Raw genomic sequence first — 24715 nt, forward strand, 5'->3', positions numbered from 1 at the left:
GTTGTAAATCACCTTCCCAAAGAGGGTCCTTGCTACTGATCTTCCCTTGTGCCCAGAGTGTGTGTCACTGCCATTGGCTGCAGGAGTGGCTCTCAGGCAACCTGTGGAGCTGGAGGCCTAGAGCTCCAGGTAAGAGTACAGTGAGGGGGGGGTGGGGGGGCTTTTCCAGCAAATATATCATGATTTTTCTGTTGCTATAACATCATAGAATTTCTGAATTATGAAGGTTGGAAGAATTTGGTCGTCATGAAGCAGACTGAGGGGAGGAGGCTCTTTACTGGTACCACAGGCTCAGCATAGGCTGGGGTGAGATCTTTGTGCTGCTGAAAGTCAGGTTTCTACTGATCTTTCTTGATGTATGATGCCAGAAATCTTCTGAAATCAGGGTGAGGAGCAGAAGGGGAAACGTTTTTTTTCAGACCAGCGTGGTGAAAGTCAAGGGTGATGTTACTGTGATCATGAAAACAGATCTTCAACTGGTACATGGAGGGCTGCTTTCCTCTAGTTGTTGAAAACATTCAGACCATGTGTCATACAACCCAGTCACAATGAGGTGTCTTTACACTGTGAAACCAGAAGGCTGAACTGCTGACTCGGGCATTCACAATTGTTCCTCCAGAGCTGCCTTTGTTTCTGGCTTAAAGATGACTTGTAAATACATAACTCTGGGGTTTGGATTTTGGTCAGGGGTTTTTTATATTTTTGTTTGCTTTGTTTTGTTACTGTACCAGTGTTTTTATTTACTGTAGCTTGTAGTTCTTAAACTTGCATATACAGGACCAGAGCGTAGTGGCCTGCAAGTTGTAAACTTTGTTTCTTCCTTAGTGGGGTAGTACATGGTGCAAGATGTTACTCAGCTTCACGACTCTAAAGAATGCCAGAGATGTTCTGCCAGCAGAGATTCTCCAATATAACAGCAGTAAATTGAAGGGAAATTCTCATCTGTGCAAATGCAGAGTGCAGGCTGGAATGGTACGTAAGATCAGAGGTCACAAATCCTAAAAGAGGGGACAGGCGTTAGCTTGTTGATGTTGTGCAAGAGATGGAATGGGAGCCACCATTCTTTTCATGCTTTTGTTCCAAATCCTGTTTTGTTAGATCTGAAGCTGACTAGAGAGGGGTGTAGACGAAGGTTGCCTAGGATGAGGTTAATCCATTGCCATTGATCATCTTTGATGACAGGTCTGTGAAACGTCAGCACTTCAAAATGATTTCCTGAAGTATGTGTGCAGGATGAGTACTGCATCCCAGTCTTAAAACTATCACTGGATTTTGGGACAGCCATTAGCAGTTTCAGCAGCTCCCATTCCTTTTCTTCCTGAGAACTGGAAGCAGTTTCTCTTGTTTCAGAAAGATGTCTCAAGGAAACTGTTTCTCCTCAGATGATTTTCATGCCCTCCCATAGCACTGCTGCTCAAGTTTGGGAAATTCTGCAACACCTTTATCAGTAACAGCTCTAACACTGATCTATATACTGTTGAGTTTAGGGCCCGTAGAGCCCCAGATTCTGAATCTCAGGTCCTTTGTACCAAGAACAGGCCTAGAAGTCAGGTGTGAAGTTTACAGCCTGTTGCATCGCTTGTCACCTGTGAGGAGGAGGGTCAGTAGCCTGGGTAGCACACTGGTAAGTCTGTGCTACACAGACCCCACTGTTGTGGCCATAAACACGCTTGTTTTGGGCAAACTGCTTCGTGCTGATTGCAGCAGAAGTGCCCTTTGCCTGTGTGCAGCACGTAGTCTCATTTCACCTACTCCCACGTACCCACCCCTGCAGACTACAAATTGTCTGGTCTCTTGGTGCCTCTCTGGTCCTTGCTCTGGAACAATATTCCTCCTGTTTTCTGGAGAGAGGGATGGCAGGAATACCAAAGGGGAGTAAATTTTTTTGTGGTCTGGAAGTGTTAGTTCTCCCTTACCTAGGAGGGCTGGTAAAACTTATTAGTCGTCCCTCAGTAGGTTTTGAGCTTTTTCCATTCATGTATAGTCATGACTGTGACTGTGCCATGTGTCTGTAACTGGGAATTAATCCTTCTGACTCTATATTCTGCGTGTTGCCTGTTTCAGCAGTGTACCTTGGCATTAGGACAGCAATTGTGCACACACTGCTCCTCTAGCAAGAGGGATGGTACTTTGTCTTCCAGCAATTGGCACTCGGGTTTGAGTTGAAATGTAAATGTTACTGTATATTCAGTTGTTATTATGTATTGCCTGAATGCAGCTCTAGAGCTTCTGCTTCTGATGGGAAAGAAGCAGAAATACCATTCTTGCAGTACTCAGCAGAAGCTGGAATTTAATTTTTTCTACTTCTGGTGCTGGTGTTTACCTTGGCACCTTTCTGGTTAGGCAGAGGGAAGTCAAGTCACTGAAGATATGATGCAATCTGCTCCTCTTTTGCATTGGGAAGGATACTGAGGTAATAAAATTCCAAGTTGAACGGGACCTGCAGTAGGGAAATTACTGCATGCTTTCTTCTGATCTTGAATGGTATTGGGAAATACTGGGTGTGACTTTGATCCATTTCCTAAGTGCACAGAGCAGTTATCTGCACATGGGTGAAGAGGCAAGAGATTCCATTTGCAGCCCAAAACAATTGTCTTGCGAAGTAGGTGGCTGGGGTCCAGTGTTTGCTTTTGTTATTAACCTGAAGACTGAACTCTCTTAAGATTCTTAAAGTGCTTTTTACATTTATTAGTAGTATTATCAGCATTTTACATTGCTTCCCCCCCCCCCCGTTTTCCCAGTTAGTTGGCTTCTCCAGTTCAGTAATGGTAGGCTCCATGTGTTGTAGGTCCCATGATTCCATGACAGTGTGGGATGAGGACCCAGGGGCCAGGCAATGGTTAAGGCTGCCTATTTATGGCCTACAGTGGGTACCCTCTACGTTATCTTTGCGGATGGAGACAGGCATGGTTGACGTCAAGAAAGGATGTGTTGGCGGAAGGCGGAGGTGCTGTGGAGCCAGGATGATCATCTTTTGGCTCTGACAAACAGAACAGACCAAAACGAAATCGTAAGACCGGAACCTTGAAGCATACCATGCCCAAAAATTAAGAGTCATTTGAACAGGAAACAGAACCACCCTGCATATGTCAATAAGGTTAATGAAGTACGTGCTACCACACATTACTATCTTACTCAGCTCTCCACTTCGATCACGCCATATGTAAAAGGAGGAGGAGGAGACGATTGGGCTGTATATAAGGAGGGCAGAAACTTCATTGAAGTACAGGGAAGACCCAAAAAGACCTCAGGGACAGTCAACGGACGACTCTCCTCTCTCTCATCCCAAGCAGGAACGTCTTTGTGGTAAGCCTTTGTGTCTGATTGTTACTATTCCCCAGGTTAGTAAAATATTATTATTGTTGTTAGAGCTTCGTTGCAGCAGGTGCATTTACCAATGGCAGTTTCAAATCTGAATTTCTGTTGCTTCAATAAACCCAACTGTTTGTGAATCTGTGAGCGCAGAAGTTCTTGATTGCAATCAAAGTGTAAACCACACTATTTGTGAATCTGTGCTCGTGGAAGTTCCTATTGAACATGACTAGAGTTACAGTGATGACTTGCTTCTAATCCTAAATTAAGTGTAGCCATACCCAGCCCCTCTTGCCCCAAGGCCCAGCGGGAATGCAGGGGGGTTATTTTCTGACAGATTTCTTACTCTAATTCAACACACACGTTTCTCTGTGTATGTCTGTGTGAGTGTATATATATATATATATATATATATGCAAGATGCCTGGTGACTCTGCTCAGACTGTGCTAAACTTCCCTCTTCAGAACCACCTGTCATGTCACCTATTGTTGGGGGCTTCTCTGACCCCAAGTGTGCTGCTCAAGACGTCCAGGATATCACCAACGCGGTGAGTTGTGCCTAGTCTATAGATGAAGTCTCTGTGTGCAAAGAGCTGAGTGCTGAAGGTTGTGTAAAGGCTGAGAGAGCAGATGCTGATACTGAAGCAGGGTTTAAACTGGCTACCTTCAGTGAATGTTCACATGTAGTTCAAAGCCCAGTTCTGCTACGCCAGCACTGAAGGGGCTTGTTTGAAATGAGAGGAGGCGTATTTGAAGGGAGAAGCTTGTACGTGGTAGAACTAATTCCTCCCTGAAGGCCATGGATGGGACCAACTACATGCCAGTCTGCCCTAAAAAATGATTTAAACAGGACAAGGCAACAGATAAATGGTATGTTCTCTGCTGGCATTGTTTTCTGGAGTCACAACTATGATGCAAGGGCAAATAGTGAGACCGTGGGGCAAGGTGGGCTTGGCACAAGGCAGGCAGGTCACAGACAGTGGTCCTGTCCTGGAAGCAGCTGTGATAGCAGCAGCCCTGCAGTACAGCAGCTCTTTTTCAAATAAGTATAAATTGCATCCTTAGGAGCTGGAGGGGAGCAACGTGGCATGGGAAGACTCTGTGTGTCCCGTCTTGTCTTCCCACCTACCTGAGCCCCTTCATCCTCTGTCTGCAAGACGAGTTCTTCCCTCTTGAGGCATTGCACCAAGTGTAACTTATGCCATCCTTGAGGAAAGACCCCCAGGAAAGGGTGGGGCTGAAGGCATCGGCCAACACTACTGCACACTCCCTGTGCGGGGTTCCCAGCAGGATTGATTTAGGTAGTGCACAGGTGGAGGGGATATCGTTTAAAACCCGCTTTGCTTACTTGAAGGTATTTAATGTCACACAAGGCTTGTGATTTAGCAGAGGGATACAAATATTCTGCTAACTCGATGCAGATCTAATTACTCTCAGCAAAATGTAGCAATTGCAATACACAGTTCAGTGATGACACTGGTGTGGTCTCTGTCACTGGTCTGTATAACATGCTCCCTGTCACGACACTAAGCTCCTCAGTCCCCAGGAAGGGGTCGGTGGGTTGAAGCCACTTCTAGCCAGCTGTTTTTTTCAAAATTCTTGTGTTCCCTGTTTAGTTTTTATACTGTGTGTTGGGCAGAGCCACGTATTCACTCCCTCCATGCTGGTCTGGCTAATTCAGGAGGGTGTTCCCTTTCATTTATTGAGCTCAGGAAGTTACACCACCTGAATGATTCCCTCGACTGACAGAGCTATTTGTCTAAAACACCTTGTGGTCCCCTTGGTGTTGAGGTAAAGTCAGCTTATCTGCAAAAGCTGTGGTCAGTCACACCCTGCATTATCCAGGGGGTTTTGTGGGCAGCACATTGCCCTCCCCAGCTCCCCTGAGCCTTCTCCCGTTGTGGGGCTTAATTGCTGAGAAACAGCTGGGCTCACCAGAGTTGGGTATATGTACATGGGGGAGGGCTGAAGTATGGGGTAACAGGTCAGTCAGAGGGGAGATAATTTACTGCAGAACAGAAAGAGAAAAGGATGATCTACAATTGCTTGGGGGACACCAATTGAATGACTCAGGAGCAGTATCACTGTTCCTCCTCTGCTGGCACAAGTGGTTGTAGGAGCAGCACTTGTAGAGATGAGGAATTCCCTGTTGCCTACGGAGGGGAGACCCTAGCAGGGACTTGTAGCACCTTTGTGTATTTGCTATTCGTGTTTGCTCATGTGTAAGATGAGGAGGGCAATGTCTCAGGCCAACTGGGGGCTTGAAATTTGACTAATGAGTCTTGTGAAATGCCTCAAGGGCTTCCTTTGAACATGGCTGGGCCAGTGCAGCATCCCAGATACTGAGCTACATTTTCAGCCTCCCAGGCTGACTGGCGTGGGCACTGGTGTTCCAGGTGAGGGGAGCTGGCTTGCACTTCTGTGTAACAGTGTGGTTGACACAGGGTGTACCCCGATAGGGGGCATGGCTTGGTGCCTCCATCCTTTGATCCAGAATCAAAAGGGCAGCAAGTAGCAGTTTGCTGTCTGTAGTGAGCAGGAGACTGTTCAGTTGGACAGCTTTGGAGCAGGGGAAATCAATTAGGAAATCTCCTTCTCACAGGATTTTAAATAGTGCTGGAGGCAGTGCTAGGAAGGAGGGCTGGAGGTCCTGGTGTAAATCGATTTAGAGTGGGGGTTCTGGATTTATTTTATCAAGGGTGTATGTTTGAAAGGAAGGGATTTGAAGTGGTAGATGTGAGAGAAAAGCCCGAGTATGAACCTGCCAACCATTTTTCCTTTTCTTTTACAGGTGAAACTACAGCTTGAAGTGAGGGTAAACGGGAGATATGACATCTTTAGAGCCATACTCTACAGGATTCAAATAGTTGCTGGGGCAAATTACTTGATTAAGGTTTGTATATAATATTGGAGGGAGTGCTTTGCAGTTCAACAATATAGGTGACGTGCAGAGTAGCTTAGAGCTGGAAAGAGAAGCAGATGTGGTAGAAAAGCATCTGATGTGAGTAATAGAGTTGAGGAGTATCTCAGGATGTTTATAAAATTCCTCTCTTCAGCACTACTGTAGAAGAGGAATAGTTCTTTCTGTATTTTCAAACCCCACTCTCTGCTGTGGAGGAAAAACCAGTCCTGCTTAGTTTAGATCCCTCTGAGAGCACCATTCATCCTCTAACTAGAAAACCTTACCCACGTCTGTGAGCAGCTTTCTGTGAAGTAGCACGGAAGAACTTGCTGGGTGTGGTTTGCATCTGAAGGCCAGCAAGCACTGCTGAGCAGCAGGCTGGCCTTCTGGAGCAGAGCACACATGGCATGGGACTGCTGTCTCTCAAACCCCACGTGTGTGGGGACATGTGCCTGGTGGGACTCACTCTCCTGACAAGAGTCAGAATCTTTATGAAAGAAATTGTCTGGTAGCATTTGGGGGAGAGTAATTCTGCAGAGAGATGTGGTGAGCATTTGCTCCACGCTTCTCATATTTAGTTGATGACAGGAAGGACAGACAATGCGAAACATCTCTCCCAGGTGATTTTTTTAAAATAACACCAGTTATTTGTGCTCTGTGGGCACCAGGGGGCTGTACTGACAGACTACCTCTTCTGTGGCTAGTCAGAGTCTTAGCTACATGATTGATATTTATCCTTTCCTTGCTCCAGTGAGATGTGCTTTCACGTTGTGGACAAAGCACTGAGTAATGAAGAGTAACAATTTACTGGAGGGCTGAAGTACAGCCAGAAGTCATGCCCAGTTGCATCCCAGATTTGTCTCTTCTTTCCCAATCTGCAGACAAGGCTTTCAGGTTGCCATTGCTTCTCAGGACCACATGCTGGTTTGGGATGGATCTTTCTGTACTTTGTAAGAGCAGATGTTGTCTCTGCATCTTGTCCCAGCCCTGAGTCATTAAGACTCACTGGGTGTGCCAAGAGGCTGAGAGCTGATGTGCTGACATCTTGGTGACCAAAAGAGGACACCATCAAAACCTTTCTCCTGTTCTGCCTTCTGGTGCTTCCACCCTCAAGCAGTCCTGCTCATTTTCCCTTCATCTGAGACGAAAGGTTTTTTATAGAGTTTTCTCCAGGTGTAGACAGCAAGTACTACCCAGACTTGGGTGAAGAGCTGTGGAAGTAAAAAGTGGAGATAGAACCTCAAATTAAGCTCCACGGCAAAGACAGTCTTTCAAGTATGTAAAGAGCATCCTTTTGTTTGAACGTGCTTCAAACCATGCTTCTCACTTTCCCCCTGTTTTGTTTTCTAGGTCCGAGTTGCTGATACTGAATATGTCCACTTAAAGGTGTTTGTGGGCCTTCCTCCGGAGAACTTATATCCTGCCCTTGTCAGTTTTCAGACTGGCAAGACCAGAGATGATCCTCTGGACGACTTCTGAGACACGATGAGGGCAGTGCCTCACTTCTACAAGTCACGTGGGGGTTCTGACCATGACAGTAAATGCATGAAAATAAAATAAGGCTTGAAAGCTATTTGTTCCTTTGCTGTGTGTCGTGCCTTGGGCCGCTGCCCGACTAAAGCTCAAGTAGGCTCCAAAATACTGTTTCAAGCTGTTTCTGCCACCTGGGGTACTACAGCTGTAAGACAGGGCCCACCCACTTCAGCTCCTCTTTCCAAAACTCTGTTGGGTATCTTGGGCTTTTTGGGTTTGTTTCAGTGCATTAAATGCAAGCTATTGGCGACTTGTCAGAAAGAGTGTGAGATAGACCATTTCTGGCACGGGGGAACTGAGAACCCAAACTATCCTCCTTTAAGTGCAGCTTCACTCACAGGGAGGAGAGGGGTGGTGGGGCGGGGAGCAGGAATGTGTGCCTTGAAGGAATGGGAAGACAGTCTCCTTCCACCGTTGGTCAGCAGAACCCTAAATTTAACAGCAGCAGGTATTAGAAACTAAACGGAGCTTGTGGACTAATAGGGAGGACATGGTGAGAAGCATGAACCAGAGTGGGCAAGAAGGCATTGTTTCCCCTGCCATCACCTATAAATAAATGCTCTGCTGGGGCTTTGAGCAGGCCGAGCTCTGCCGAGTTTGTGAGGAGACTGGGGATGCAGGATCAAGCTCTTTGCTGAGATGGTTCCCTGCCCATCAACCAAGTTTGCTGATGGAAATCTCCCTCCAGGGTTGATCCACTCTGTTGTTGCTTCACTAACGAATGGTTCAGGAAACACCACACTGGGGCATGCTTTCCAGTGGGATTTTGAGCCATGGTGGGTGGGATGGGGCAGCCATCCATGCCAGCATCTTCTGGAAGGATGTGCCAATGGAGGTTCTCAGGCTCCAGCTTTCAACAGAAGGTTGTTCCTCAACTTGTCTTCATCAGTGTTGTGTTGTGTGACACACAACAGGCTTTTGGGCATCTGCCTGACCAGAGCTCCTCTTCCCTTGGACTCAGCAGGATGAGAATATATCCCCTTCTCTGTGCATGGGAAAAGGGTTTGGTTGTAAATCACCTTCCCAAAGAGGGTCCTTGCTACTGATCTTCCCTTGTGCCCAGAGTGTGTGTCACTGCCATTGGCTGCAGGAGTGGCTCTCAGGCAGCCTGTGGAGCTGGAGGCCTAGAGCTCCAGGTAAGAGTACAGTGAGGGGGGAGGGCTTTTCCAGCAAATATATCATGATTTTTCTGTTGCTATAAAATCATAGAATTGTCGAATTATGAAGGTTGGAAGAATTTGGTCGTCATGAAGCAGACTGAGGGGAGGAGGCTCTTTACTGGTACCACAGGCTCAGCACAGGCTGGGATGAGATCTTTGTGCTGCTGAAAGTCAGGTTTCTACTGATCTTTCTTGATGTATGATGCCAGAAATCTTCTGAAATCAGGGTGAGGAGCAGAAGGGGAAACCTTTTTTTCAGACCAGCATGGTGAAAGTCAAGGCTGATGTTACTGTGATCATGAAAACAGATCTTCAACTGGTACATGGAGGGCTGCTTTCCTCTAGTTGTTGAAAACATTCAGACCATGTGTCATACAACCCAGTCACAATGAGGTGTCTTTACACTGTGAAACCAGAAGGCTGAACTGCTGACTCGGGCATTCACAATTGTTCCTCCAGAGCTGCCTTTGTTTCTGGCTTAAAGATGACTTGTAAATACATAACTCTGGGGTTTGGATTTTGGTCAGAGGATTTTTATATTTTTGTTTGCTTTGTTTTGTTACTGTACCAGCGTTTTTATTAACTGTAGCTTGTAGTTCTTAAACTTGCATATACAGGACCAAAGCGTAGTGGCCTGCAAGCTGTAAACTTTGTTTCTTCCTTAGTGGGGTAGTACATGGTGCAAGATGTTACTCAGCTTCACGACTCTAAAGAATGCCAGAGATGTTCTGCCAGCAGAGATTCTCCAATATAACAGCAGTAAATTGAAGGGAAATTCTCATCTGTGCAAATGCAGAGTGCAGGCTGGAATGGTACGTAAGATCAGAGGTCACAAATCCTAAAAGAGGGGACAGGCGTTAGCTTGTTGATGTTGTGCAAGAGATGGAATGGGAGCCACCATTCTTTTCATGCTTTTGTTCCAAATCCTGTTTTGTTAGATCTGAAGCTGACTAGAGAGGGGTGTAGGCGAAGGTTGCCTAGGATGAGGTTAATCCATTGCCATTGATCATCTTTGATGACAGGTCTGTGAAACGTCAGCACTTCAAAGTGACTTCCTGAAGTATGTGTGCAGGATGAGTACTGCATCCCAGTCTTAAAACTATCACTGGATTTTGGGACAGCCATTAGCAGTTTCAGCAGCTCCCATTCCTTTTCTTCCTGAGACCTGGAAGCATTTTTCTCTTGTTTCAGAAAGATGTTGTCTCAAGGCAACTGTTTCTCCTTAAATGTTTTTTATGCCCTCCCATAGCACTGCTGCTCAAGTTTATGAAATTCTGCAACACCTTTAGCAGTAACAGCTCTCATGTATCATCATGGCTGGACTTTGCGAACGAAGATTTGGGAAGGGCTCTACCCATGTTTGTTGCAAGCACGCTGGTGGCTAAAAAGGCCAATACGAGATAGGCATGTTCAGTTGCAAAAGGCACAACAGAAAGACTCCTTAGGTGGTAAATTCTGCAAGGCACGATTCTTTCTGTGTTGCCTTTTCTTCTCAAGGGTGATCCTGTGTGCTTTCTCAAAAGCATCAGCAGCATTATAGATGGTGTGTCTCCAGGCCTCCCGATTGGAGGCCAGAGTAGACCAGTTATGTTGATCAATATGGCCAAGGCTGAGATGTTGTTTCAGGGAGTCCTTGTATCTCCTCTTCGGGGCTCCTCTCTTGCAGCAGCCGGTGGCAAGTTCACCATAAAGCAAGATCTTAGGGAGGCAGTGGTCCTTCATCCTGGAGACGTGCCCTGCCCATTGCAGCTGTGTTCTCAGTAACATGGCCTCAATACTTGTGACTGCTGCTTGTTCTAGAACAGATGCATTGGTCACATAATCTGACCAGTGGATATTTAGGATTGAACGGAGACAGCATTGATGGAAGCGTTCTAGGAGACGCAGGTGGTGGCGGTAACACTGATCTATATACTGTTGAGTTTAGGGCCCCTAGAGCCCCAGATTCTGAATCTCAGGTCCTTTGTACCAAGAACGGGCCTAGAAGTCAGGTGTGAAGTTTACAGCCTGTTGCATCGCTTGTCACCTGTGAGGAGGAGGGTCAGTAGCCTGGGTAGCACACTGGTAAGTCTGTGCTACACAGACCCCACTGTTGTGGCCATAAACACGCTTGTTTTGGGCAAACTGCCTTGTGCTGATTGCAGCAGAAGTGCCCTTTGCCTGTGTGCAGCACGTAGTCTCATTTCACCTACTCCCACGTACCCACCCCTGGAGACTACAAATTGTCTGGTCTCTTGGTGCCTCTCTGGTCCTTGCTCTGGAACAATATTCCTCCTGTTTTCTGGAGAGAGGGATGGCAGGAATACCAAAGGGGAGTAATTTTTTTTGTGGTCTGAAAATGTTTGTCCTCCCTTACCTAGGAGGGCTGGTAACACTTATTAGTCGTCCCTCAGTAGGTTTTGAGCTTTTTCCATTCATGTATAGTCATGACTGTGACTGTGCCATGTGTCTGTAACTGGGAATTAATCCTTCTGACTATTCTGCATGTTGCCTGTTTCAGCAGTGTACCTTGGCTTTAGGACAGCAATTGTGCCCACACTGCTCCTCTAGCAAGAGGGATGGTACTTTGTCTTCCCAGCCATTGGCGCTAGGGTTTGAGTTGAAATGTAAATGTTACTGTATATTCAGTTGTTATTATGTATTGCCTGAATGCAGCTCTAGAGCTTCTGCTTCTGATGGGAAAGAAGCAGAAATACCATTCTTGCAGTACTCAGCAGAAGCTGGAATTTAATTTTTTCTACTTCTGGTGCTGGTGTTTACCTTGGTACCTTTCTGGTTAGGCAGAGGGAAGTCAAGTCACTGAAGATATGATGCAATCTGCTCCTCTTTTGCATTGGGAAGTATACTGAGGTAATAAAATTCCAAGGTGAACGGAACCTGCAGTAGGGAAACTACTGCATGCTTTCTTCTGATCTTGAATGGTATTGGGACTTATGGGATGTGACTTTGATCCATTTCCTAAGTGCACAGAGCAGTTATCTGCACATGGGTGAAGAGGCAAGAAATTCCATTTGCAGCCAAAAAACAATTGTCTTGAGATGTAGGTGGCTGGGGTCCAGTGTTTGCTTTTGTTATTAACCTGAAGACTGAACTCTTTTAAGAATCTTAAAGTGCTTTTTACATTTCTTATTAATATTATCAGCATTTCACATTGCCCCCTCCCCCCCCCCCCCCCATTTTCCCAGTTAGTTGGCTTCTCCAGTTCAGTAATGGTAGGCTCCATGTGTTGTAGGTCCCATGATTCCATGACACTGTGGGATGAGGACCCAGGAGCCAGGCAATGGTTAAGGCTGCCTATTTATGGCCTACAGTGGGTACCCTCTACGTTATCTTTGCGGATGGAGACAGGCATGGTTGACGTCAAGAAAGGATGTGTTGGCTGAAGGAGGAGGTGCTGTGGAGCCAGGATGATCATCTTTTGGCTCTGACAAACAGAACAGACCAAAACAAAATCATAAGACCGGAACCTTGAAGCATACCATGCCCAAAAATTAAGACTCATTTGAACAGGAAACAGAACCACCCTGCATATGTCAATAAGGTTAATGAAGTACGTGCTACCACACATTACTATCTTACTCAGCTCTCCACTTCGATCACACCATACATAAAAGGAGGAGGAGGAGACGATTGGGCTGTATATAAGGAGGGCAGAAACTTCATTGAAGTACAGGGAAGACCCAAAAAGACCTCAGGGACAGTCAACGGACGACTCTCCTCTCTCTCATCCCAAGCAGGAACGTCTTTGTGGTAAGCCTTTGTGTCTGATTGTTACTATTCCCTGGGTTAGTAAAACATTATTATTATTGTTAGAGCTTCGTTGCAGCAGGTACATTTACCAACGGCAGTTTCAAATCTGAATTTCTGTTGCTTCAATAAACCCAACTGTTTGTGAATCTGTGAGCGCAGAAGTTCTCCTTGATTGCAATCAAAGTGTAAACCACACTGTTTGTGAATCTGTGCTCGTGGAAGTTCCTATTGAACATGACTAGAGTTACAGTGATGACTTGCTTCTAATCCTAAATTAAGTGTAGCCATACCCAGCCCCTCTTGCCCCAAGGCCCAGCTGGAATGCAGGGGGGTTTATTTTCTGACAGATTTCTTACTCTAATTCAACACACACGTTTCTCTGTGTATGTATGTGTATATATATATATATATATATATGCAAGATGCCTGGTGACTCTGCTCAGACTGTGCTAAACTTCCCTCTTCAGAACCACCTGTCATGTTAAAGCAGTCACCTATTGCTGGGGGCTTATCTCCCCCCGAGCGTGCCACTCAAGAAGTCCAGGATGTCACCAACCAGGTGAGTTGTGCCTAGTCTACAGATGAAGTCTCTGTGTGCAAAGAGCTGAGTGCTGAAGGTTGTGTAAAGGCTGAGAGACCAGATGCTGGTACTGAAGCAGGGTTTAAACTGGCTACCTTCAGTGAATGTTCACATGTAGTTCAAAGCCCAGCTCTGCTACGCCAGCACTGAAGGGGCTTGTTTGAAATGAGAAGAGGTGTATTTGAAGGGAGAAGCTTGTACGTGGTAGAACTAATTTCTCCCTGAAGGCCATGGATGGGACCAACTACATGCCAGTATACCCTAAAAAATGATTTAAACAGGACAAGGCACTGGTGTTCCAGGTGAGGGGAGCTGGCTTGCACTTCTATGTAACAGTGTGGTTGACACAGGGTGTACCCCGATAGGGGGCATGGCTTGGTGCCTCCATCCTTTGATCCGGAATCAAAAGGGAAGCAATTAGCAGTTTGCTGTCTGTAGTGAGCAGGAGACTGTTCAGCTGGACAGCTTTGGAGCAGGGGAAATCAATTAGGAAATCTCCTTCTCACAGGATTTTAAATAGTGCTGGAGGCAGTGCTAGGAAGGAGGGCTGGAGGTCCTGGTGTAAATCGATTTAGAGTGGGGGTTCTGGATTTATTTTATCAAGGGTGTATGTTTGAAAGGATGGGATTTGAAGTGGTAGATGTGAGAGAAAAGCCCGAGTATGAACCTGCCAACCATTTTTCCTTTTCTTTTACAGGTGAAACTACAACTTAGAGTCAGGGTAAACGGGAGATATGACATCTTTAGAGCCATACTCTACAGGACTCAAGTAGTTGCTGGGACAATGTACTTCATTAAGGTTTGTATATAATATTGGAGGGAATGCTTTGCAGTTCAACAATATAGGTGACTTGCAGAGTAGCTTAGAGCTGGAAAGAGAAGTAGGTGTGGTAGAAAAGCATCTGATGTGAGTAATAGAGTTGAGGACTATCTCAGGATGTTTATAAAATACCTCTCTTCGGCACTACTGTAGAAGAGGAATAGTTCTTTCTGTATTTTCAAACCCCACTCTCTGCTGTGGAGGAAAAACCAGTCCTGCTTAGTTTAGATCCCTCTGAGAGCACCATTCATCCTCTCCTAGAAAACCTTACCCACGTCTATGAGCAGCTTTCTGTGAAGTAGCACGGAAGAACTTGCTGGGTGTGGTTTGCATCTGAAGGCCAGCAAGCACTGCTGAGCAGCAGGCTGGCCTTCTGGAGCAGAGCACACATGGCATGGGACTGCTGTCTCTCAAACCCCACGTGTGTGGGGACATGTGCCTGGTGGGACTCACTCTCCTGACAAGGGTCAGAATCTTTATGAAAGAAATTGTCTGGTAGCATTTGGGGGAGAGTAATTCTGCAGAGAGATGTGGTGAGCATTTGCTCCACGCTTCTCATATTTAGTTGATGACAGGAAGGACAGACAATGCGAAACATCTCTCCCAGGTGATTTTTTTAAAATAACACCAGTTATTTGTGCTCTGTGGGCACCAGGGGGCTGTACTGACAGACTACCTCTTCTGTGGCTAGTCAGAGTCTTAGCTACATGATTGATATTTATCCTTTCCTTGCTCCAGTGAGATGTGCTTTCACGTTGTGGACAAAGCACTGAGTAATGAAGAGTAACAATTTACTGGAGGGCTGAAGTACAGCCAGAAGTCATTCCCAGTTGCATCCCAGATTTGTCTCTTCTTTCCCAATCTGCAGACAAGGCTTTCAGGTTGTCATTGCTTCTCAGGACCACATGCTGGTTTGGGATGGATCTTTCTGTACTTTGTAAGAGCAGATGTTGTCTCTGCATCTTGTCCCAGCCCTGAGTCATTAAGACTCACTGGGTCTTGTCTTCCACCCTGAGTGTGCCAAGAGGCTGAGAGCTGATGTGCTGACATCTTGGTGACCAAAAGAGGACACCACCAAAACCTTTCTCCTGTTCCACCTTCTGGTGCTTCCACCCTCAAGCAGTCCTGCTCATTTTCCCTTCATCTGAGACGGAAGGTTTTTAACAGAGTTTAATAGAGTTTTCTCCAGGTGTAGACAGTTTTCTGCCAGCAGGTATTACCCAGACTTGGGTGAAGAGCTGTGGAAGTAAAAAGTGGAGATAGAACCTCAAATTAAGCTCCACGGCAAAGACAGTCTTTCAAGTATGTAAAGAGCATCCTTTTGTTTGAACCTGCTTCAAGCCATGCTTCTCACTTTCCCCCTGTTTTGTTTTCTAGGTCCAAGTTGCTGATACTGAATATGTCCACTTAAAGGTGTTTGTGGGCCTTCCTCCGGAGAACTTATATCCTGCCCTTGTCAGTTTTCAGACTGGCAAGACCAGAGATGATCCTCTGGACTACTTCTGAGACACGATGAGGGCAGTGCCTCACTTCTACAAGTCACATGGGGGTTCTGACCATGATAGTAAATGCATGAAAATAAAATAAGGCTTGAAAGCTATTTGTTCCTTTGCTGTGTGTCGTGCCTTGGGCCGCTGCCCGGCTAAAGCTCAAGTAGGCTCCAAAATACTGTTTCAAGCTGTTTCTGCCACCTGGGGTACTACAGCTGTAAGACAGGGCCCACCCACTTCAGCTCTTCTTTCCAAAACTCTGTTGGGTATCTTGGGCTTTTTGGGTTTGTTTCAGTGCATTAAATGCAAGCTATTGGCGACTTGTCAGAAAGAGTGTGAGATAGACCATTTCTGGCACGGGGGAACTGAGAACCCAAACTATCCTCCTTTAAGTGCAACTTCACTCACAGGGAGGAGAGGGGTGGTGGGGCGGGGAGCAGGAATGTGTGCCTTGAAGGAATGGGAAGACAGTCTCCTTCCACCATTGGTCAGCAGAACCCTAAATTTTACAGCAGCAGGTATTAGAAACTAAACGGAGCTTGTGGACTAACAGGGAGGACATGGTGAGAAGCATGAACCAGAGTGGGCAAGAAGGCATTGTTTCCCCTGCCATCACCTATAAATAAATGCTCTGCTGGGGCTTTGAGCAGGCCGAGCTCTGCTGAGTTTGTGAGGAGACTGGGGATGCAGGATCAAGCTCTTTGCTGAGATGGTTCCCTGCCCATCAGCCAAGTTTGCTGATGGAAATCTCCCTCCAGAGCTGATCCACTCTGTTGTTACTTCACTAAGGAATGGTTCAGGAAACACCACACTGGGGCATGCTTTCCAGTGGGATTTTGAGCGATGGTGGATGGGATGGGGCAGCCATCCATGCCAGCATCTTCTGGCAGGACGTGCCAATGGAGGTTCTCAGGCTCCAGCTTTCAACAGAAGGATGTTCCTCAACTTGTCTTCATCAGTGTTGTGTTGTGTGACACACAACAGGCATGTGCCTGACCAGAGCTCCTCTTCCCTTGGACTCAGCAGGATGAGAATATATCCCCTTCTCTGTGCATGGGAAAAGGGTTTGGTTGTAAATCACCTTCCCAAAGAGGGTCCTTGCTACTGATCTTCCCTTGTGCCCAGAGTGTGTGTCACTGCCATTGGCTGCAGGAGTGGCTCTCAGGCAGCCTGTGGAGCTGGAGGCCTAGAGCTCCAGGTAAGAGTACAGTGAGGGAGGGGTGTGCCGTGGTCCGAAAAAGGGGGGAGGATCGTGGCACTACACGAGTCCGGGACACGAGAGTGGGATGCAGGTAGAATGCTTTATTCCCGTGTGCACCCAGTCTTTATCAGCTTGGGAGGGCAAAGGGCCAGAACACAGGGCAGAGCATGAGACAGACAAGCGGGGGGACAAACCAAGGTAGGGACACAGGCAAAAAGGGGAGGAGCACAGGAGGAACCAGGGGAGGAAAGGGTGAACGGGGGCTGTCTCCTGTCTGCAGCTTTTCCAGCCAATCAGTTGTGATCATGAAAACAGATCTTCAACTGGTACATGGAGGGCTACTTTCCTCTAGTTCTTGAAAACATTCAGACCATGTGTCATACGATCCAGTCACAATGAGGTGTCTTTACGCTGTGAAACCAGAAGGCTGAACTGCTGACTCGGGCGTTCACAATTGTTCTTCCAGAGCTGCCTTTGTTTCTGGCTTAAAGATGACTTGTAAATACGTAAATCTGGGGTTTGGATTTTAGCCAGAGGATTTTTATATTTTCGTTTGCTTTGTTTTGTTACTGTACCTGTGTTTTTATTTACTGTAGCTTGTAGTTCTTAAACTTGCATACACAGGACCAGAGCGTAGTGGCCTGCAAGCTGTAAACTTTGTTTCTTCCTTAGTGGGGTAGTACATGGTGCAAGATGTTACTCAGCTTCATGACTGTAGAGAATGCCAGAGATGTTCTGCCAGCAGAGATTCTCCAATATAACAGCAGTAAATTGAAGGGAAATTCTCATCTGTGCAAATGCAGATTGCAGGCTGGAATGGTACGTAAGATCAGAGGTCACAAATCCTAAAAGAGGGGACAGGCGTTAGCTTGTTGATGTTGTGCAAGAGATGGAATGGGAGCCACCATTCTTTTCATGCTTTTGTTCCAAATCCTGTTTTGTTAGATCTGAAGCTGACTAGAGAGGGGTGTAGGCGAAGGTTGCCTAGGATGAGGTTAATCCATTGCCACTGATCATCTTTGATGACAGGTCTGTGAAACGTCAGCACTTCAAAGTGACTTCCTGAAGTATGTGTGCAGGATGAGCACTGCATCCCAGTCTTAAAACTATCACTGGATTTTGGGGTATTAGCACTGCTATGGAAAGAAAACAGATTGATCTGCCTGTGTAAATTTCAGCATCATCTTGCTGACAATTAGTGTTGATTTTCCTTCCCTTGTGCGCAACTCTGTGCCATCTGAGAGAAAAAAAATTCTTATGCTTTGAAGTAAGAAACCAGTAAATTCAGAAATATGCAGTCCAATGAATGATTTGGCACAACATTAACATCTTTAGTTTCACACCTAGAGTTTTTCCGAGGTTATAAATTAACCTTCCTACACTTTGTGCTCAGCGTATTTCTTGTTAATTAAAGTAAAGTGTTCTCCAGGGGCTTACTGCTGTCCTGGGGACCATAACATCCCTTCCCAACGAAGTTACTGAGGTCTGTATCCTGGTGAGCGGACAGGTTTATAAAATACTCTGTTTTAGCACTGGTGCTTGTGTGGTTGTTGGACACATTCTGTGACTTCTGGCCTCAGTAAGGTGAGCTGGCTCTTCCAGTCACTCATCTGTCCTGCTGTGTGAATAAGATGCATGATAGCAACTGTGTTGGAACATGATCAGCATTTGGGTGAATCAGCAGGGTCTTGTTCAAAGGAGGGATTTTGAGCTCCTCAGCTGGAATTGTCATTAGCTCCACAAATGAGGCTATGAGCAACTCTGTATCTGGAGAGATGAAGTTGGTGAAACTGGCAGAAACCCAGTTTTAACAACTCCCATTCTCATTATTCCTGAGTCCTGGAAGCACTTTTATCTTGGTTCAGAAATATGTTGTCTCAAGACAACTGTTTCTCCTCAGATGCTTTTCATGCCCTCCCATAGCACTGCTGCTCAAGTTTGGGAAATTCTGCAACACCTTTATCGGTAACAGCTCTAACACTGATCTATATACTGTTGAGTTTAGGGCCCCTAGAGCCCCAGATTCTGAATCTCAGGTCCTTTGTACCAGGAACAGGCCTAGAAGTCAGGTGTGAAGTTTACAGCCTGTTGCATCGCTTGTCACCTGTGAGGAAGAGGGTCAGTAGCCTGGGTAGCACACTGGTAAGTCTGTGCTACACAGACCCCACTGTTGTGGCCATAAACACGCTTGTTTTGGGCAAACTGCCTCGTACTGATTGCAGCAGAAGTGCCCTTTGCCTGTGTGCAGCACGTAGTCTCATTTCACCTACTCCCACGTACCCACCCCTGGAGACTACAAATTGTCTGGTCTCTTGGTGCCTCTCTGGTCCTTGCTCTGGAACAATATTCCTCCTGTTTTCTGGAGAGACGGATGGCAGGAATACCAAAGAGGAATAATTTTTTTTGTGGTCTGGAAGTGTTAGTTCTCCCTTACCTAGGAGGGCTGGTAACACTTCTTAGTCATCCCTAATAGGGGACTAGTAGGTTTGGAGCTTTTTCCATTCATATATGGTCATGAATGTGACTGTGCCATGTGTCTGTAACTGGGAATTAATCCTTCTGACTATCTATTCTGCATGTTGCCTGTTTCAGCAGTGTACCTTGGCATTAGGACAGCAATTGTGCACACACTGCTCCTCTAGCAAGAGGGATGGTACTTTGTCTCCCAGCAATTGGCACTCGGGTTTGAGTTGAAATGTAAATGTTACTGTATATTCAGTTGTTATTATGTATTGCCTGAATGCAGCTCTAGAGCTTCTGCTTCTGATGGGAAAAAAGCAGAAATAACTTACTTGCCGTACTTACCTGAAGTTGAAACCTTTCTGGTTAGGCAGAGGGAAGTCAAGTCACTGAAGATAAGATGCAATCTGCTCTTCTTTTGCGTTGGGAAGGATACTGAGGTAATAAAATGCCAAGTTAAACAGGACCTGCAGTATGGAAGCTACTGCATGCTATATTCTGGTCTTGAATGGTATTGGGAAATACTGGGTGTGACTTTGATCCATTTCCTAAGTGCACAGACCAGTCATCTGCACGTGGGTGGGGAGGCAAGAGGTTCCAGTTGCAGTCAAAACCAACTGTCTTGAGATGTAGGTGGCTAGAGGCTGATGTTTGCTTTTCTCATTGACCTGAAGACTATACACTCTTAGGATTTCTGAAGTGCTTTTTTACATTTATTATTATCAGTGTATTACATTGCTTTTTCTCCATTTTCCCCATTTGTCTCCTTCACCAGTTTAGTAATGGTAGGCTCCATGTGTTGCAGGTCACATGATCCCATGACACATGTTTATGTATATATATGAGATGCCTGGTGACTCTGCTCAGACTCTGCTAAACTTCCCTTTTCAGAATCATCCATTTCAGAACCACCAGTCATTTCAGAGAAGGCATCTGCCACTATGATGACCGGGGGGTTATCTGACACCAAGGCTGCTACTCCAGAAATCCAGCATATTGTTAACCAGGTGAGTTGCACCCTGTCTATAAATGAAGTCTCTATGTGCAAAGAGCTGAGTGCAGAAGGTTGTGTGAAGGCTGGGAGACCAGGTGTTGATACCAAAGCAGGGTTTAAACTGAAAAACCTTGTACAGAAAATGGGAATCCCCTTGACTGCCAGTTTTTTCTCTATCTCCTCATTGTCCATAGCCAGGGATAGTACTGGCTACCTTCAGTGAATGTTCACATGTAGTTCAAAGCCCAGCTCTGCTATGCCAGCACTGAAGGGGCTTGTTTGAAAAGAGAGGAGAGGTGGCTATTTGAAGGGAGAAGGTTGTACCTGGTAGAAACAATTCCTCACTAAAGGATGTGGATAGGACAAACCACATACTAGTATGGACTAAAAAATTATGTATTCAGGAGAAAGCTATTTTTAAACAGTGTGTTCTCTGCTGGCATTGTTTTCTAGGCTGACAGCTGTGATGCAGGGCCTGCTGGTGAGTCCGTGGGGCAAGGTGAGCTTGGCAAAAGGCAGGCCAGTGAGCCCAGTTGCCAAGTAGTTGGTTACAGGCAGTGATCCTGTCCTGGAAGCAGCTATGAGAAGCAGCTCTGCAGAACTTCTAACGTCCTGCAGTGCACCAGCTCTTTTTAAAACAAGTATAAAGTGCATCCTTAGGAATGCAAAGGGAACAACATAGCATGGGAAAACTCCTTTTGTGTCTCCCATCTCATGTTTCCACCCACCTACCTTCACCCTCAAGGCTCTGAAAGATGAGCTCTTCTCCCTTTGGCAACTGCACAAAGTATAACATAGGCCCTCCTTGAGGAAAGAAAACTAGGAAGTGGTGTGGCTGAAGGCGTTGGTCGATACTGCTGCACACTCCCTGTGCCTGGTGTGCAAGGCTCACAGCATGTACAGAATAACCAGGGGATCAGGCCCAGCCAGCAAGGGTTTAGGTAAGGCAGGTCCTGCTTGACCAACCTGATCTCTTACTATGTCAGGGTGACCTGCCTAGTGGATGAGGGAAAGGCTGTGGATGTTGTCTACCTGGAGCCTTTGACACCATTTCCCACAGTATTATCCTGGAGGAGCTGGCAGCCCATGGCTTGGACAGGTGCACTGTTCATTGGGTGAAAATCTTTCAGGATGGCTGGGTCCAGAGAGTGGTGGTACATGGAGTTACATCCAGTTGGTGGCTGGTCACTAACGGGGTTCCCCAGGGCTCAGTGTTGGGGCCAGTCCTGTTTAATATCTTTATTGATGATCCAGACAAAGGGATCGAGGGCACCCTCAGTCAGTTTGCAGATGACACCAAGCTGAGTGGAAGTGTTGATCTACTGGAGGTCAGGAAGGCTCTGCAGAGGGATCTGGACAGGTGGATTGATTGGCTGGGGTCAACTATGTGAGGTTTAACAAGGCAAAGTGCTGGGTCTTGCACTTGGGTCACAACAACCCCGTGCACCACTGCAGGCTATCTCCTTTGACATGGAATTCAAAGGGCAGCAAGTAGCAGTTTCTGCTATACTGAGCAGGGGACAGGCAGTTCAGCTGGACACCTTTGAGTTAGGGGAAATCAGCTAGGAAGTCTAATTCTAACAGGATTTTAAAGAATGCTGGAGGCACTGCTAGGAAAGAGGCTGGAGGTCTTGGTGTAAATTAATTTAGAGTGGGGTTTCTGGATTTATTTCGCTAAGGGGGTATGTGTGATATATGTGAATGAAAAGCTGAAATATGAACCTGCCAGTCACTTTCCCCTTTCTTTCTACAGGTGAAGCCACAATTTGAAAGCAAGGAAAACAGGAACTGTGCCATGTTTGCAGCCATAGCGTATAGGACTCAAGTGGTTGCTGGGACAATCTACTTTATTAAGGTTTGTATATATTATAAGAGGGAGTGCTTTGCTGTTAAACAATATAGGTGACTTGTAGAGTCGCTTAGAGCTGGAAAGAGAAGCAGATGTAGTAGAAAAACATCTATGTGAGTATGATATGATTAATAGAGTTGGGGACTATCTCCAGGTGCTGTTTGGCACTACCGTAGAAGAGGAGTAGAAAAACCTCAAAAACATGCACTAGGCTTCTTCAGATGGGACTGGTAAGTTTCTCAGGATAATCTCATTCAAAGACTTACCAACTTGATGATTTAAACAAGTTGTAATTCTGCTCTCCTGTTTCCCTTCAAAGCAAAGTAGCTTTCCTCTTGTGTCTGTGACCTCCTGTTGTGTTTACTATGCTGAATTTGAAGTCAGACTGAAGATCAGATGGAGAGTTAAAGACCATTTTGTAATGCAGGGCAAGCATCTCATAGTCTGCTGACTAGTTTTGCAAGCAAGCAGGTGTGTTGATGTTTTGGTTACGCATCACGTGCTGCATCAGTACTGCCTGCCTGCTGGTTCATTCTGTATTTTCCAAACCCTCTCTCTGCTGTGGAGGAAAAACCAGTCCTGCTTAGTTTAGATCCCTCTGAGAGCACCATTCATCCTCTACTAGAAAACCTTGCGCACGTCTGTGAGCTGCTTTCTGTGAAGTAGCACGGAAGAACTTGCTGGGTGTGGTTTGCATCTGAAGGCCAGCAAGCACTGCTGAGCAGCAGGCTGGCCTTCTGGAGCAGAACACACATGGCATGGGACTGCTGTCTCTCAAACCCCACGTGTGTGGGGACATGTGCCTGGTGGGACACGCTCCCCTGACAAGGGTCGGAATCGTTTTAGGAAAGAAATTGTCTGGTAGCACTTGTGGGAGAGTAATTCTGCAGAGAGATGTGGTGAGCACTTGCTCTACGCTTCTCATATTTAGTTGATGACAGGAAGGACAGACAGTGCCAAACATCTTCTTTCCCAGGTGCGTTTTTTTAAAATAACTCTTATCAGTTATTTGTGCTCAGGGGACTGTACTGACAGACTACCTCTTCTGTGGCTAGTCTTACCTACATGAACGATGTTTACCATTCCCTTGCTCCTGTGAAATGTGCTTTCACTTGGTGGACAAAACTGAAGAATACAGATTACAGGTACAGCTAGAAGTCATGCCCAGTTGCATTTCTTCCCTTAGGGCCATCTTATTGCTTACCTGGGCAATGTAAAATACTTGTCTGCTGTCCCTGCTACGTCTCATGACCAAACTACTCAGAAATGAAGACTGACAAGTAACTGAACTTGGAAGAAATCCACCTGTAACACTGAAAACATGATTTGTCTTTTCTTTCCAACTTTACCTGTGATGGGAAACAGTTACTCATTTTAGCAGTAACTGGAACAAGCTCTGTCACAAGATTCATTCTTTTGTATTTCTGAATCTTCCACATCACTAATGTGTTACCAGCAGACATGTAGCTGATATGTAATCCAGACCAAGACAAACATAGTGCTACATTGCAGCCACCAGAAAGCATGTAAAAACAGTGCCTAAGGCGTTAAACTTTCCATGTACCTCACAAAAGGTGAGTTTAGTGCCTGTTGTGCTTGGCTGTATGAATGAAATGATACAGCTTCCTACCAAGTCTTATGTGAGGACTTTCTGGAGGGGAAGGTGAATTTCTTTGAAAAAGTATTTATTTCAGGCACGCACATGCACGCCCACAAACACCAAGATGTGTCAGGCTGCCCATTCAGGCACTGAGCAGTTTAGAGTAACTCTGCAGACAAAGGCTCCTGGCTTTCAGGTTGTCATTGTTTCTCAGGACCATGTGCTAGTTTTGGATAGATCTTTCCGTATCCTCTAGTAGGTGACACTGTCTCTGCATCTTGTCCCACCCCTGATTCATTAAGATTTCTTCATTGTCTCTTGTCTCCCACCCTCAATGTGCCAAGAAGCTGTGTGCTGGTGTGCTGGCATCTTGATGACTGAAACAGGACACACCCAAAACCTTTCTCTTGTTGTGCCTTCTGATGCTTCCACCCCCAAGCAGTCCTGCTCACTTTCCCTTCACCTGAACCTCAAGGTTTAGACAGGTGTAGACAGTTTCGGACACTGGTTACTATCCAGACTTGTTTAAGAGCTGTTGAAGTAAAAATGAAGATGTATCTAAAATTAAGCTCCTGGGCAAAGATATTCTTTCAAGAACATTAAAGAGCATCCTTTTGTTTGAACCTGCTTTGAACCCATGCTCCTCACTTTCCTGCTCTTGGTTTTTAGGTCCAAGTTTCTGATGCCACATATGCCCACTTAAAGGTGTTTCAGAGTCTTCCTCATGAGAACGAAGGTCCCAGCCTTGTCAGTTTTCAGACTGGCAAAACCAGAGATGATCCCCTGACCTACTTCTGAGAGACAATGAGAAACTGTGCCTCACTTCTGCAAGTTGTGTGGGGGTTCTGCCCGTGACAGTAAATAAAATAAGTTTTGCAAACTATTGTCCTTATTTTCCTTTTCTGCTGATATACCTGCAGAAGTCTTTCTTGTTATCTGGTCTCTCATCAGATTAAAATAAAGTATTTCTAATTAAGGCATAGAATAAGCATAAGGTTATCTGGAATATAAAAAACACGTGGAAAAAAACCCCAGAGCAAGATAATAACTAATACTGAAAAGCA

The 24715-nt window shown here is 45.9% G+C and overlaps 3 protein-coding genes across 5 annotated transcripts in view; all 3 read left to right on the top strand.

Annotated features, from left to right (window-relative positions):
• The window catches only part of MIX23 (mitochondrial matrix import factor 23), a 27144-nt gene extending 19357 nt beyond the window's left edge, over positions 1-7787 (top strand). The window contains exons 6-9 of the mRNA XM_051780876.1: positions 2789-3306; positions 3778-3860; positions 6104-6205; positions 7565-7787. The gene's annotated coding sequence lies outside the window, so the exon portion shown is untranslated. The remainder of the gene's footprint in view (positions 1-2788; positions 3307-3777; positions 3861-6103; positions 6206-7564) is intronic.
• The window catches only part of LOC127468083 (cystatin-B-like), a 20512-nt gene extending 4895 nt beyond the window's left edge, over positions 1-15617 (top strand). Inside the window, exons 1-3 of one of the 2 annotated variants that reach the window (XM_051780891.1) lie at positions 4417-4666; positions 13935-14036; positions 15435-15617. In XM_051780891.1, coding sequence (XP_051636851.1) covers positions 4511-4666; positions 13935-14036; positions 15435-15563 — 387 coding nt within the window. In that variant the 5' untranslated portion in view covers positions 4417-4510 and the 3' untranslated portion in view covers positions 15564-15617. Of the gene's footprint in view, positions 1-4416; positions 4667-13934; positions 14037-15434 lie in introns of those variants that run through there. The other variant, XM_051780890.1, reaches the window with a different exon arrangement.
• Positions 15618-20030: 4413 nt separating this feature from the next.
• Positions 20031-24658, top strand: LOC127468088 (cystatin-A-like). Of its 2 annotated transcripts, none has more exons than XM_051780897.1 (3): positions 20031-20215; positions 21956-22057; positions 24321-24658. In XM_051780897.1, the coding sequence occupies exons 1-3, from the start codon at positions 20150-20152 to the stop codon at positions 24447-24449; spliced, it is 297 nt and encodes a 98-aa protein (XP_051636857.1). In that variant the 5' UTR covers positions 20031-20149; the 3' UTR covers positions 24450-24658. The 2 variants fall into 2 exon arrangements, with proteins under 2 accessions (XP_051636857.1, XP_051636858.1); XM_051780898.1 differs by lacking the exon at positions 20031-20215 and adding an exon at positions 20247-20683.
• Positions 24659-24715: the final 57 nt, after the last annotated feature.

This window comes from Manacus candei, unplaced genomic scaffold (genome assembly GCF_025592945.1).
Source record: "Manacus candei isolate 608988 ecotype Guabito, Panama unplaced genomic scaffold, ASM2559294v1 h1tg000014l, whole genome shotgun sequence".
In the NCBI taxonomy this organism is placed as follows: Eukaryota; Metazoa; Chordata; class Aves; order Passeriformes; family Pipridae; genus Manacus; species Manacus candei.

What these genes read in the sequence shown, in the direction of transcription:
- LOC127468088 (XM_051780897.1), top strand. Translation starts at nt 20,150, where the DNA reads ATGATGACCGGGGGGTTATCTGACACCAAGGCTGCTACTCCAGAAATC. An exon ending in TCCAGCATATTGTTAACCAG is followed by an intron (nt 20,216 to 21,955) that starts GTGAGTTGCACC and finishes TTCTTTCTACAG; the next exon opens with GTGAAGCCACAATTTGAAAG. An exon ending in GGACAATCTACTTTATTAAG is followed by an intron (nt 22,058 to 24,320) that starts GTTTGTATATAT and finishes CTTGGTTTTTAG; the next exon opens with GTCCAAGTTTCTGATGCCAC.